Raw genomic sequence first — 16,024 nt, 5'->3', positions numbered from 1 at the left:
ATTTCCTCTTTAAGAACCCAATTGACATAAAATGCAGTTGGCTACCTTTTCCTTAAAAGGCTCCTATTAAAACAGGTGGTTACTATTTGGTATGTATATATTTATAGCATCATTAGGATGAATCTCCATTTTATTCTTTAAAAGAAAAAACCCAGGGGAAATAGGTAAGATTGAAGCCTAGTTCACACAAGCAGGAGATGAAGTGGTAAAACATATCCCAGACTGTACCACTTTTGATTGCAGGAAGGGAATTTCATGAGTGGCTGTTCTGACAATTTTTTAAAAAATCCCTCCTTGCACATATAAAACTCGATGTGTGAGAGAAGAATTCTATCCTAGCCTTCTTACTGATATGCTGCTTTTCTATGTGCGGGGAAAGTGTGCTTTTTTTTTAATAAGGATGCACTCAACCATACCTCTCCTTAGGGTCTGAAGTGGCATAGTCCAGGGACAATTTTATCATCTGATCTGCTGATTGTGTGAACTGGACTTGGGAAATGAAAAATTCCCTATGCCTCCCTCCCTCCCTCAGCAAGGTTCCTGGATGAGCAGAGATTTAAGCTTAATCAAAGCCCAATACACCACCACCCACTTTTATTTATTTATTTCCCACCCAGTTGCTTCCAGTAGGAGCCCAGGGCAGCGCTAGTACTCCTCTACACCAGGGGAGGGCAGACGTCAGGCTTGCAGGATGTACTTTTTTTTTTACCACCAACCAGAGCCAGGCGCAAAAGACATACAGTTAGAATTAAAGAATTCTGAGCCCAGGAATTTGTTTGGCGTCCCAGTACTGAATGGGGCCAAGTCCTTCCACACCAAACTCTGCCCCTGATTGCCACCTTCTAATGCTGGTCAAATGACCATAATAAAATTTCATTCATACCACCTCCTGTTCCAGCTTTCTTCATTTCAGCAACATAATTCGGGGAGGTTGAGAGTAATTTTATTGTTCTCGTTGTTAAACAATTAGTAGAAATCTTTGCCAATCTCTTCAAATTACCTAGAGGTCTATCTTCTGCCAACCTCTGTTCTACACCATGCCAGGCACATTGTTTTGCCAGATTCAGGAGTCTCCAGCGATGTTATACTGCATTGCTCCAGCGTCAAGGTGCAGCTCAGAGTAACTATTCTTGTCTGTTGAGCAGGTGCACATATCCGTGAGCCGTTCCAGGGTCAGACTCTATATTGACTGCAAGAAAATAGCAGAGAAATCGCTTGGCAACTCGGAAAGCATTTCAACAGCTGGCTTTGTCATGCTAGGGAAGCTGATGAGGACGCGAGGACCACGGAGTGGGTCAGCAGCGGTAAGTCCATGGCATCTCCATTTCATGTAGGAGTCTTCCCATGGTCCAAACCAACAGGCACTCTTTGGTGAAAGGTGGTAAAGAAGCAGAGGGTAAAAACTGTAGAAGAGAAATACCTTGACACAAGCACTCGTGATGCCTCTTCATCTTGCTCCCCTCTCCGTTGATTCAGCCAAGACTCCTGCTGGCATCCCTGCAGGCTTACTGAGATGGGGCACTTTGTTCTAAAGGGAACAGTGTCCCCAAGAAGAAATCTCTATGGCTTTGGAATCCTTTCGGTGCTCTGGGTTGTATTGGTTGTACTCTACTGCAGTAGAACTTAAAGAACATACCTATTGAAATGAGCGGACCTAAAAATTTGACCTGTTCATTATTTTCAATGGGCCTACTCTGAGTAAGACTAACATTGGCTATAACCCTGTGTGTGCAAGTTTCAGGATTTGGCCAGAGGTTTCAGGTATTTGGCCTTAATCAGGGTCCCCAAGGGGAGAAGTTAAATCTAATGATCAAGGACCCGCAGCTAGCAATTTTTCCACCTTATCTCTCACACCACCTTTCAAAAATTTACAATTTTTCTGAAATATTCTTCCAGTCTAGTTACCTTTCTCTCTCGCTCTCTTTCTGTGGGAGAGGAGGACTGACAGGTGGATATTAAATATAGACATAATAAATATATTCTGGAAGCTCATGGAAAAGAGAGCAATAATTGTACACTGCAGGTCTGTTAATAAATGTGACTTCAGACTCCGCATTTTAAAAGGCAGCAAGTGCTCTCCAGCATTGCCCCCTTCTCCAACAAGCCCGATGCACGAGTCTTTAGGTCTTAGCCAACAAACCCCATTCATTACTGGGACTCCAAACAAATTCCTGGGCTCAGGATTCTTTAATTCTAACCTCAGAAGATCTGGCAACCCTTCGGATGGGCAGATGTGTTCGTTTTGGTTTATCTCAGTTCCTCATTTTTTCAACCTTGTTCAGTTCTCCACATTTCTACACCAGTGTGCTTTTTTTTTTTTAAAGGTCCTCATGGGAATTATTCAGGGTTGTCTCCAGTGCTACTCCTACTCAAAGTAGACACATTGAAATTAATAAACATGGATAACTTAGTTCCAGTAATTTCAGTGGTTCTACTCTGAGTAGGACTTAGCTGAGTAAAAGCTTCAGCATTTTAGTGCAAATTTCTCTTAACATGCACATTTTTTTGCAGAATGTGTTTCTCCTATTAGTTGTATTTTCCATAATATAACACCCTTTTGTATATTATTTTCATGTATATATGCATTTTCAGATACTCTGCCTTTCTCAAAACTGCTGTGCTCTGATAGGCAGAGTGCCTGCCTCATTATTGCCTTACTTAACTAGATGAGCCTCAGAGGAAGGCAATGATAAACCACCTCTGAATACCGCTTACCATGAAAACCTTATTCATAGGGTCGTCATAAGTCAGAATCGACTTGAAAGCAATCCATTGCCATTTCATCTTTTTTTAAAAAAAACTTTTTGATTTGTGGAGCTTGTTTTTAAGTCCATTTGCTGCTCAGTACATGCCCTCTCTCTCCAAACAATAAGTCTACTGGCTCATAGTGAAATGCACATTAAAGAAAAGAGAAAACCATGATTGGATAGAGAGCTTTTGTGTTTGAGTACTTTTAACAGGGATGGGCAAGTTGCCCTCAGCTTGATTCACCATCAATATTTCTTGGCAAATGGGGTGGGGGACTCATCTATTTTCATAGAGTCCTCATAATGCTGCTGCATGCATTCAGGTAGTGCACATTATTACATGCATGTTATTGCATTGCCTTCTGGGAATTGTAGTTTGGTTTCAGCACCCACCACACATCACTAGTTGTGGTGGAGAGATGCTTGGAAATTCAACTTCTCTGCTCCCCAATACATGAATCAAACATAATCGGCAACAAGAGAGGGCTTAATCACGGGTGGGAGGGAGGGATGACACCTGTGTATAAGCATTTTTGAGGAACAATCAAGATTTAGTGATGGGTGGTCTCCTCCAGCTCAGTTGCAACAAACAAACAAACAAAAGCTCATGATAACAGGCAGTGCAGTTGCAAAGAAGGATCTTAGAATATATCATTGACAGGGCACCTGCCATCCATATTAAGGACTCAGGCATCCTGGGAAAGCTAAATTTCCCAAGATCCTTGGCTCCTGGGAAGCTGCTGTTCAAGGCTCCTGATCATCTTAAAACTGGAGGCCTGTTACTTACTACTTTTGCACCTTGTTACAGACACACTTGGAGGAAGCAGATTATTTAGATCCTTTCCAGTCGGGCTTCAGGACTGGACACGGAACTGAAACAGCCTTGGTCGCTCTGGTGGATGATATGAGGAGGGCATTGGATAGGGGAGAACACACTTTCCTCGTCCTCCTGGATCTCTCAGCAGCCTTCGATACCGTTGACCACGGTATCCTGTTAAGTCGGCTGGAGGGGTTGGGAATAGGAGGCACTGTTTTACGGTGGTTCCGTTCCTATCTCTCCAGCAGATACCAACGAGTAGCGTTAGGGGATGAGGTTTCAGACCCTTGGCCCCTCAATTGTGGTGTGCCACAGGGCTCTATCCTCTCCCCCATGCTATTCAACATTTATATGAAACCGCTGGGTGCCATCATCAGGAGTTTTGGGCTGCAATGTCACCAATATGCGGATGACACGCAGCTGTATCTCTCATTCAAATCCTCACCAGAGTTGGCTGTGCATACCTTGTCCAATTGCCTGGAGTCCATAAGTGGATGGATGCGAGAGAACAGGCTGAAGCTAAACCCCAACAAGACCGAGGTGTTACTAGTGGGGGATAAGAGAAGGCTGGGAAATGTTGACCTGGTACTTAATGGGGTGAAATTACCCCTGAAAGACCAGGTCCGCAGCCTAGGGGTCATTTTAGACTCCCAGCTGTCTATGGAGGCTCAGGTTTCTGCAGTGAGCCGGGCAGCTTGGTACCAACTTCATCTGGTACAAAGGCTGTGTCCCTACCTTCCTTTACACCTGCTCCCACGAGTGATACATGCCCTGGTCTCCTCTCGATTAGACTACTGTAATGCGCTCTACATGGGGTTACCCCTGAAGACGGTCCGGAAATTACAACTGGTACAGAATGCGGCGGCACGCTTAATAAAGCAGAGCCATCGCCGAGATCATGTTACCCCAGTATTGATGGAGTTACACTGGTTGCCAGTTGTGTACCGGGCCCAATTCAAGGTGTTGGTACTAACCTTTAAAACCCTATACGATTCCGGCCCAGTCTATCTGAAGGAACGCCTCCAGTATCACCAAATATGCTGCCAAACAAGATCAGCCTCACAAGACCTTCTCTCGGTCCCACCGGTGAAAACAGCTAGACTGGTGCGGACCAGAGACAGGGCCTTTTTGATCGTGGCCCCCACGATCTGGAACTTGCTTCCTTTTGACCTTCATCACGCCTCCTCCCTGATGGCTTTTCGCCAAGCTTTAAAGACCTGGCTGTTCAGGCAGGCCTATGGGATTTCGGGGGTGGGTTAGGTCTTTATATTGTATTACTGAAGGATGGTTAGATGAATTGCTGTTAATATTGTAATTTGCTGTATGTATATGTTTTTACATTGTATTTATATTGTGTACGTCGCCCAGAGTGTCCGCTTAGGCGGACAGATGGGCGACTAATTAAATAAAATGTTATTATTATTATTATTATTGTGATAAGCGACTGTGTGAATGATATCATGGTTGCTGATTTGGAAGGGTGGAGGCCAGAACTGGGCAGAAACACAGTGACCTACCAGTGAGTCAAGGCACTCAAAGGGCACGTTGCTGAAATGTTGTAATTCCTTTTCTGCATCTTTGTGGGTTGCAATGTTGAGGCCCGCAAAGGACAGGGCATCGTTTTTGGTTTTGGTGGCAGGGGTTGGGGACCAGAGATTGTGGAAATGTTCAAAGGCCTAAATGTTAATCTACTCAGAATAAAATTCCACCCAAAACAAAAAAGAAACCTGTGTGTTTCAAGACTATTGGATGTAGTAACTTTTTAAATACCTCCATAATAATAACCAGAGATAGGCACATGTGATCTGAATCAGAGAAGCAGGGTAATAGTTGCTCTTCCTAAATGACTCGTCCGCCTCAGTACTGGCAGGGTCTGGTGGGAGTTGTATTCCAAAATATCTCTTGGGCGTCAACTTGGTAAAGGCTGCTCAACACTATAGAGAATATACAGACCTTCTAATGAATGCACTTATGTTCCCCATGGAGCCAGCATCCCTCCCTTGTATGTAAATTCATTATCCACTAGACCTAGAGGCATTCAAGAGGCAGCTGGACCTGTCACCTGTCAGGTATGCTTCAAGTTGGATTCTTGCACTGAGCAGGGGTTGGACTCGATGGCCTTATAGGCCCCTTCCAACTCTACTATTCTATGAATCTCTGAATGCCTGAAAAAGGCGAATGTCTTCAGCCATTATTGAGTGGCTGGTACAGAGAATGGATCGTCTCACAGGCCACATTCACACCATACATTTATTCCACTATTGTTCCACTTTAATTATCATGGCTTCCCCCAAAGGATCCTGGGAAATGTAGTTTGTGAAGGGTGCTGAGAGTTGTTAAGAGACCCCCTGTTCCCCTCACAGAGCTACAATTCCCCAAGTGGTTTAACAATCCCTTTTGCCAGGGAACTGTAGATATTTTACCTCTGTGAGGAGCATAAGAGTCTCCTAACATCTCTCAGTACCCTTCACAAACTACACTTTCCAAGGGTTGTGGAAAACCATGATTGTTTAAAGTGGAATAATAGTGGAATAAATGTACGGTGTGAATATGGCCTTGGATAGATTGGCTTATTTATTTTAGGTGATTTCTTTTCTTGCCTATCACCTTCTTTGAATAGCAACAAAGAAAAACTTTCGCTTTGTGAGTGAAACCAATTCCTGAGCCCAACCCCAGGAGAAGCATTTGGCAGGCACTGAGCAAACGAGAACTCAGAGATTGTGGTTGGCAGGCTGACTTGCTGGGTTTATATAGGAAGGGCCTTCCACCTTTGTGATCCAAACAGCGCTGGCCACATTTGCTAAGTGACTTATGCAGCTCATAGACATTGGGATTTTGTGTGTGTGTGTGTGTGTTCGTTCATTCGTTCCAGAATTTAGTGACAAACAAAGGAATCCCAGAGTTCTGGCTTGGGGAAAATAAAGATGCTTAATGAGGTTTGGTTTCTCAGCATGAACAGGCTAGAGTTTCACTGCAGACAGAAAAAACCTTGGCAGATACACATCCGTGGGTTGGAGGAAGACGAGATGTTATTCTCAGAGGTACCTTGCAGAGGCTCAGCAGGAGGTGATTAGAGTTTTTGCTTCCATTTCCATATTTGGAAAGACTTGAGGTGTTATTTCAGGAACAGAAAGTTTAATATCTGTAGCTCTGTCCTTCCCTTCCCCTCAGTTCTTGGTCCATTTTATTAGTGTTGTTTATGACGATTATTGCTTACGGCAGGAATGGGAACCTTGGGCCCAGGGGCCAAAGTAAGGCTCCGGAGCCCCTATCTAGCCTCAGGACTCTCCCCAGGCTACAGCTCCTCCTCAGCCACACCCCCTCTCCCCAGGCCACACCCCTCACTGGCCTTGCGTTGCGTCTTCCTTGAATGTTTTTGCCAGAGCCGGAGAGGAAGAGTTACATTCCACAAGACTCAAATCTCTTACCCTTGGTTCTGGTGGACCAGGTGGACCAGCTATGTCTTCAGGTCCTTGAACACCCTGTGAAAGAAGTCAGAACAGCAAGTGAAAGGTTAAGGCTAAAGCAGGGGACAATGCAGGGAGATGTGCAGTTATTAGCAGAGCTTGGAAAAGTTACTTTTTTGAACTACAACTCCCATCAGCCCCAGTCAGCATGGCCACTGGATTGGGCTCATGGGAGTTGTAGTTCAAAAAAGTAACTTTTCCAAGCTCTGGTTTTTGCCTGGTGGAAGCATGTCCTCAAACTCTGATAATGCCCCTTGCTTGCGTGGATGGAGGATAAGAGAGGGGTGTGTTAGTGTGCATAGGAAGTGGCCTACTGTACAAAGGTAAACATGCATTGCTGTTCCCACTTGGCCTCTGGCTCCGCTCATCTCTGGCATGGGGCCCCTGGATGGCTGCCCTCAGTCTGAAAACAGTTTCCTATACCCAAGGTGTGATTATTATTACTATTATTATCAGCTCTACACTATTGTTCAATCAATCAGATCCATATAGCAATTTCTGACACCTATCACAACGCTGAACTAAAGCTGGGACACAGTGAGGCCCTGCAGATGAGCTTTGTCCCTCTGGAGTTTCTCCATAAACAGCAGAAGGCAACACAACACGCATCAGGCAGGTGATTGAGAGTGCCCACCTTGTGCCTTCTAGCAAGTGGGGAGCCACCAGGCAATGCCCAAATAATATGGGTCTCCTCAGGAGCCATTATCTGATTGGTGCTTGGTGGTGTGGATCAGGCCTTCTTAATGGGCTGGTGCTGGCAAAGCCCTGCAGCCCATCACAAGCAGGCATGGGAAACCTTAGGCCCAGGGGCCAAATATGACCTTCCAGATCTTTACATCGGGCCCTTGGGACATTCCCCAGGCCACACCTCCTCCCCAACCACCCCCCCTTCACCTCTGCATCCTTCTTTTTTTTTTCAATTAATTTTTATTCTAATTTTCAAAACCAAAATAATACAAAAAGAAAACAACACAAATCAATAACTAATACAATACAAAAAGAAAAAAATACATATATATAAAAATATTGACTTCCGATTTGTCATAGTTCAGCTATAAATCTATAATATATAACAAACCTATCTCTTAATAGATTATAAAATCACCTTCCTCCAGCGGTTATCTTAGTTGGTTTCAAATCTCATTAACATCATATCAATTTAATATTCCACAAAAAGTCAAAGAGAAATTTCCAATTCTTGAGATATATGTCAATCAATTTTTTCTTCTAAATAAACATACCAATTAATCCAACTCATCAAATCTACTAAGTCCAGTAATTTCAAATCGCTCTTCTGTCATTATCCATATTGGGTCCATCTTCCATCTTCCATCTTTACGCAACCAAAAATCTTGCTGTCATAGTCATATAATAAAAGTCTGATAGGAATTTCCTCCATCACAGATATTTTCTTACCATCAAATCCAAACGTAACACTGAAGTATTGTTGCAAAGCCGCATCTCTGCTCCTCTTTTCCACATGATACACTAGTACATCTCTTGAAGGTTTTTCCATTGACACAAAACAGGGATTAATTCTGTTATCTTTCTCCATTTCGAGTTCCATCAAATCCTTCCAGTCCAGGAATTTTTTTGAACCGATAATATCTTTATCTCCAATCTCTTCAATTCCTTCAGGGACAGCGCTGCATTCCAAACTGTAATATTTATCTCCAGGATCCGTCACAGCCAGGAAATCCAAATCTTTTTTCATGTCCATATTTAAGCCAATCTCCATAGATTGAACCTTGCCTTTAATTTCTCTTTCATCCTTTTTTTGTTTTCCAGATCTATCTTTATTCTCCTTTCTCATAGAATCCTGAGTTTCTTTCAGCTCCTGTCTCATTTCGTGAAATTCAATTCTCCACGCTTGTCTATTATTTCTCAGTTCTTGTTTTATTGAGTTAAACCCATTCATTATTTTCTGAAGCATGTCTAGAAATAGAGTCCCTTCTTGTACATCCATGATCTTCTTAATTGTCATTCTTAAAACCAAAAGAACAAAACTCCTTCAATTTTCAATGTCCCAAGCAAAGAGCAGTTTATTTCTTTATCCAGTTACAAAGGAGTTAATCTTTCCAACCAACGTCACATGCTAGACAGCCTTATCTCTAAAATGCCCAAAAGTGTAAAAACAGCTCTAGTTCACAGCGTCCAAACAACTAGTAGCAGAGAGAATGAGCAGATTCGTCAAAAAAAAAAAGTAGATCAGGAAAAATAGTCCCTTACATATATTACACAAAAATCTTATAAATCAAAAAGATTTCTTATCTCTTCCAATCAGAAATCTCTCATTCATTGTAATCTTTAAAATGCAATTTTCCATGTCAGCTTTTTGCAATAAAAAAGATAAGCTATTTATATTTTCTTCCCCCTTAGTTCCGTAAATAAAAAAGGAAAGTCTTACCTCACCTAGGTTATCTTAATTGCTGTTACTTTGACAAGTCTCTTTAGCTGTATAGATAAGAAAATGATAAATGTAGACAGGAGGATAGATGTTTGCCTGTTAGTCCGTTAAAAAAACAAAAACGGGTCACTTATCCAGCTGAGCTAGCATAAAAATCCACGCTCTGTCTGAACTGCCGGAAGACAGACAATTCTGACGAATTCCAGACTCCAACAATCAAAACAAAACTATGTGGTGGATCTCACGTTTTTTCCTTATCCGGAAGAAATTATCCCCAGTCAGAAAAGACCCTTCTGACTGAATTTAAAACTGGATAAGTTTCATCCAAGACGGAGGTCGTCTCAGAGGCTGCACAGGCGTAGGAATCCTCCTGGGAAGTCCCACCTCTGCATCCTTCTTGAGTGTTTTTGCCTGGCTAGTATGTGTCCATGACCTCTTATCACGTCTCCTGCTTCCCTGGATGCAGAACTTGGAAAAGTTACTTTTTTGAACTACAACTCCCATCAGCCCCAGCCAGCATGGCCACTGGATTGGGCTGATGGGAGTTGTAGTTCAAAAAAGTAACTTTTCCAAGCTCTGCCTGGATGGAGGAACGAGAGGGGCTGTGTGCAGAACCAAGCCTACTGTACCAAGGCAAAGTTAGCATTATTTGCTATGCCCAGTTTTGCTTTTTGCCCTGACCATGACTGGTGTGAGGCCCCTGGAAGGTTGCACAAGAGAAAATGTGGCCCTCAGACTGTAAAGGTTTCCATACCACGGTGATATAGAGAGACCAGCCCATACATCGTAGGTTTTCAGCAACTTTAATTTCCCTTCCGTTTGTTCTCATCTTGCTTCCCCTCCCTCTCCATGACTGATACTAGTGAATGGTGGTGAGCATTGATTAAAAAGCAGCACAAAAAGGAATCTTGATTCACTCGTGTAATCTCCTGCTCAGCTGTTCTTCTGACTGTGAGTTTGTACGTGTTACTGTTTATCTATGTACATGATCACTTGTATGCATTGGTAATGCAGAAGAAAGAGAAGGAAATTATAACTGTGTATAGACATTCTCCATGGCCATGGTAATGCAAGCTTAGCACAGGGGTGGGGAACTTTTCAGCCTGGTGGGCCAGATCTTTATCTTCTCCCTCCTTGTGGGCCAAATCAGATGGTCAGGGCCAAGCTGCACCAAGCAGGTTTATACTCTCTGCTCACTGGACTAGACCTCAGTCCTGCTCAACCAGCATGCCCCCACAGGGAATGTGCTGGCAAAGCAGTGCCATGCTAGATTGAACCCCCACCCATCTGCTGATGTCACCCAGTGATGTCAGCTGACTGACAGGTGGGTGTGCTTTGGGACAAATGGCCTTGTGGGCCAAACGGGACCCTGTGATGGGCCAAGAGTGCACTGTAATGTAATAAATTTTCTTTAGTCTTTTTTTAAAAATCACAAACTGCTGTAAAAGTGTGGAGAATTAAACTCAAGACTGGAAAAATGAGAAACAGAGAAATGGAAATTGATAGATTCACCCATCCCTGTGGTATGTAATCTCTTCAAATGTGGGAAGGATCAGGGAATGCTGTTACACTTCACTGTTAGGGATGGGTGAGAAATTCAATTCCACTCACGTTTAAAGCTGACTCTATCAAATTTGCACTTTCCAAAGCAATATGAAAACTGAAATACAGCCATTCTTTGAAATTTGCACTTCTCTGAATTTTGTGATGCAGTTCTCTAACCAAGCAATGTTTACATCAATGCACATATTAGGAAAAGTGTGTATAAAATAAATATGTTAGTGAAAATATACATTAGTACAGAGGTTCCCAAACTGTGGTCTATGGACCACCAGTGGTCCGGGAGCTTCATTCAGGTGGTCTGCGGCATGTCCACATTAAATATTCATATTGATTTTTAATTGCATTTTTATTGTTTCCTTTAATTCAATGAAATGCAAATGGTAATACAATAAAATACAGTATCAGAAATGAAGGAAGCCATAAAAATATAATTAAAAATCATGCAGCCTCCAACAAAACCCATTAGAATTGCTTTACCAGGCAGAAAAATCATGAAGTGGTCCACCAAGACCATCAGCACTTTTCAAATGGTCCATGAGGAAAAAAGTTTGGGAACCCCTGCATTAGTACATTAGTCAAAACTGCATACCAAAGCATGCTTATTATGAGAAACTGACAGTAAAATGCTGAAGAATTTTCATGAAGTTTTTTTTTTAAAAAAAAAAACCACAACATGACAAATTGCTCCAGAACTGAATTTAAGATTGGGAAAATGAGAAAACCGATATGGACAGATCCTTCCATCTCTAGCCACTGTGTCCCATCCCTCCAAATCCCAGTCCCAATGCATCAGGACATTTAAAAGCCTTTCTTGCAACCATAGCTTCACCCTGTTTCATCTATAGTTTCAGCTGCAGTCTTTGCAGATCGTGTGCAGCAGTTTGTGGGCTGAAGAGGACAAATGTTGTGATGTCCCAGCATTGGTAAGTATGGAGAGACAGTCACTTCCTAGCGGTACTGCAATGGCAAATTCAGAAGTGCAGGGTCCCTTCATGATAGCCGCTCCACACCCTCTCGCTTGCTTGCTCTCCGTCATTATCTCCACACTCCCCAGTCCTTCCTCCCACCACAACAGTCATCCCTAGGAAGCAGTCAGCATGAAAGGGGAGTGTGTTAGCTGCTGAGAAGAGTCTTTTCACTCTGATTGGCTCAAATCAGGAAAGGACAAGGAAGTATGCTAGATTTTTCTCTGTGGCTGATTGGCTTGTAGGACACTGGAGACATAGGGACCTGCCTGGGACCCTGCTCCCAAAAAAGTAAGGGGTCTAAGAACCTCCAAGACCCTGGATGACTACACCCCTGCTTCCTAGCATGGAGATTTGTGGTGCATCTACAATATAAGTGCACAGAGGTTTTAGGCTGGTTTCATTTCTATAACTTGCCCCAAAGAATGTTGAGAAGGGTAGGTTGGCCAGGACATCAAGAGATCCCCTCCCCAAAACTGATTTTCTTGGGGAGATGGAATGATTATCAAACCAGTTAAAAGTCCAGGGTACAGATCCGCCCTTTGAAATGTTCTGCATTCCATTTACGTCCAAAGTCAACGTGGCTTGTGGCATTTGTGAAACACCTACCCAAACATCAGATTCCGTACCGGACTGACTCGTGTAGCATTCAGTCGCTCACAACTCAAGCAGCCGGACACATGAACAGTTTCTGTTGTGCAGTACTGCATTTGAAGTCATCTCAGGAGGCATGTTTTGTTTTGTTTTAAAAAATTTGCAGGGCTGATTCACAGGCATGCATCCCTTGACGGCTCATTAGTTGATGTCAAAATATAAAAATGTCATAATAATATTGTATTAAAAATAACATATTGCATTTGAAAAAAAACACTAATCAATGCTAGGAAAATTCTGTTCATGGTGCTGAACCTGTGATGGCTCAGCTGTTTTCCACATACACATCATCACTTGATGGTAGAGGCTGAAAAGAAGACATTCTGATACCCATGCAACTGCTGCCAAAAAGAGCTCTCCTCCTTTCATAACAACTAGAGCAACTCATCTGTGTCCTCACCCCTTCTCTGCATCACAGCCATCATTCTCAAGTGATGCGTATGAACTTGCCAGTGTTTCCTCATTTTGTACTTGCATATGCGTGTGAATAATTCATTCCTTCTATTTCCAAAGTTCAGGCTTTATCCAAAGCGGCCCCATCCATGCACAAGAGGGAGGTCTCAGCAGGCTTGGGGAAACCCTGAAGTTTGCAGAAGTACAGGGAAAAAAACGTTAGAAAAAACCCTGTCTATTAGCCATGATATATTTATTTTATTATTTGTTTGTTTGTTTATTAAATTTATATCCCGCCGTTCCTCCTGGAATGAGCCCATGATGCCTATGCACTTCCTCCAGTATGCCTCTGAATACCAGTTGCTGGGATTCACAAGTGGAGAGCATGTATTGTTTATATGTCCAGCTTGTAAGCTTCCCATGAACATCTGCTTGCCACTGTGAGAACAGGATGCTGGGCTAGATGGACGTTCAGACTGAGGAAGCAGGGCTTCACTTCTGTCCTGTAATCCCCCTCTTCAGAACAGTCCAATGAGGGCCTCGCAGGCTGGCTGTTGTGGAGGGAGAGCAAACAGGAAAGGAGACGGGAATGGCGTGGAGTCTCCTGAACAGCAGCAGCCCGCAATTCACAGGCCCCACTTGTGTTTCCCTGTTTTAGAGTTCCTTCTTTTCTGTTCCCGTTTCAGAGAGATGAAGAGGCCTGTCCCAGCTTCTTTCCTTCCTGCAGCTGCACATCAGAGACCCCAGGCCCTCCAGGCCCCCCGGTGAGTTGAGCTTTTATTTCCAGAAAAATGGCATAATGAACAAGACTAGCATCTATCTGCAGGGCTGGCTCCAGGCTTGACTGGACCCTTGGGCACCAACCTGCCCTGGGCCCATGGCACCAAGGTCCAACACACACACCCATACAGGCAGCATGCACACCCCACCTACCTCTCATGTCGTGGAATGATGTGTGTGCATAGCACGCATGCCTGCCATCAACCAAGATGGTGACAGCTCCCTGCTGCCATCTTGGGTAATAGCAGGCATGCACACAAACTGTGCACGGCATTCACACTGACAGGATAGGAAGGTGAGGTGATCAGACGGGCTTATTGAAGCCCACACTGTCTATATTGGGGGGGGGTGCCTGCTTGCTCCTTCTCCACAATCCACAGCAGGGTCAGGTTGCAGGACCTAACAGTGCAACAGATGATGGAATGATCTCCACCCTCCCACCCTAAGGAGGGGACCTCAGCCAGGGCCCAATCTGGTCACCCTCTGGCACCAACCTTGCCTATCTGGCAGTGAAAAGAATTGCACCATGCTTCGCACACTAAGCGTCCACTTCTCTTTCACTCTGCAGAAAGCATTTGTTGTTATGTGCCTTCCAGTCGACTACGACTTACGGCAACCCGATGAATCAGCAACCTACAACAGCATCTGTCATGAACCACCCTGTTCAGATCTTGTAAATTCATGTCTGTGGCTTCCTTTATGGAATCAATCCATCTCTTGTTTGGCCTTCCTCTTTTTATATTCCCTTCTGTTTTTCCCAACATTATGGTCTTTTTTTTTTTTTTTTTACAATAATTTTTATTCAAATTTTCATAAAACATACAAAACAAAATCATAAAACATTCAAAGACAAAAAACAAAACAAAACAAAAATGATTAAACAAAAAAATAAAATGTTGACTTCCCATTTGTCGCAGATCAAATCAGTTATAGGTCTACAATATATAACAATCCTGTCTCTTAAATTATATTATAAAATCACTTTCCTCCAGTAGTTATCTTAATTAATCATCAAATCTCATAAACATTACTTTATTCTTTCCACAAAAAGTCAAAGAGAGGTTTCAATTCTTTAAGAAATATATCTATCAATTTTTCTCCAAATAAACATGTTGATTAATCCATCTCGTTAATAATAATAATAATCTTATTGTCATAACCATAGTCCAAATAAACATATCGATTAATCCATCTCATCAAAATCTGTTAGGTCCAATAATTTCAATAGCCATTATTCCATTATCCCTATTAATTCCATCTTCCATCTTCAATAGTCCTGTTAAGTCCAGTAATTTCAGTGTCCAATCTTCCATTATCAGTATTCCATAATAATCTTGCTGTCATAGCCATAGTCCTATAATAAGAGTCTGATGGGAATTTCCTCTATCCCAAATATTTTCTTGCCATCAATTCTGAATAAGTTGCTGAAATATTGTTGTAAAGTCATATCTCTGTTCTTCTTTTTTACAAAATGCACTGGCTCATCTCTTGAGAGTTTTTCCATTGTCACATGGCTGCAGTTAATTCCATAGATTTTCTCTATATCAAGCTCCATCACGTCATTCCAGTCCAGAAGATTATCCAAGCCATTGATAACTTTATCTCTAATATCTTCATTAATTTCTTCAGAGATAACGTTAAATTCCAAACAGTAGATTTTATTTCTAATATCCATAAACTCCAGATCTTTTTCCAATTCCACATTTGTTCCAATCTCCAGGGCTTGTATCTTCCCTTTATTTTTTCTTTTCTCATCTCTGATCTCATTCTCCTCTCTCACAGGATCCCCTATTTCTTTAAGCTCCTGCGTCATTTTGCTCAGTTCAATTTTCAGCTCCTTACTGCCCTGTTACAGGGTTTGTTTCGTTATCTCAATCTCATCCATTATTTTCTGAAACATAATTACTTCCAGATTCTCAGCTACTTTCCTGATTGCCATTTTTAAAACCACGAAAACAAAACAAAACAAAAATAAAGAAGAACCACTTCTTATTTCAGCAACAATTGGGTTAATATTCCAGGCTTGATGACATCACAGTATAAACAGAGCAGTCTGCCTTATCTCTCTATGTTCAAGAATACAAAACAAATTTAGTTTCCAGCATCAAAACAGTTAGTGGCGTCGTGAAGAAGCAGATTCGTCAAAATAAAATAGACCAAAAAGAGAATAGTCCCAGACAATATCATGTTCCTCGGAATAGAAATCCCTCTTCTGTTTATATCTTTAGAAT

The 16,024-nt window shown here is 42.5% G+C and overlaps 1 protein-coding gene across 2 annotated transcripts in view; it reads left to right on the top strand.

Annotated features, from left to right (window-relative positions):
* Positions 1-16,024, top strand: part of LOC133387053 (collagen alpha-1(XX) chain-like) — a 142,837-nt gene that overhangs the window by 88,384 nt on the left and 38,429 nt on the right. For both annotated transcript variants that reach the window (XM_061631011.1, XM_061631010.1), the window contains exons 11-13: positions 1,146-1,304; positions 11,847-11,924; positions 13,700-13,777. In XM_061631011.1, coding sequence (XP_061486995.1) covers positions 1,146-1,304; positions 11,847-11,924; positions 13,700-13,777 — 315 coding nt within the window. The remainder of the gene's footprint in view (positions 1-1,145; positions 1,305-11,846; positions 11,925-13,699; positions 13,778-16,024) is intronic.

Source organism: Rhineura floridana, chromosome 6 (genome assembly GCF_030035675.1).
Source record: "Rhineura floridana isolate rRhiFlo1 chromosome 6, rRhiFlo1.hap2, whole genome shotgun sequence".
NCBI lineage: Eukaryota > Metazoa > Chordata > Lepidosauria > Squamata > Rhineuridae > Rhineura > Rhineura floridana.
This window is presented reverse-complemented; position numbering and strand designations above follow the sequence as displayed.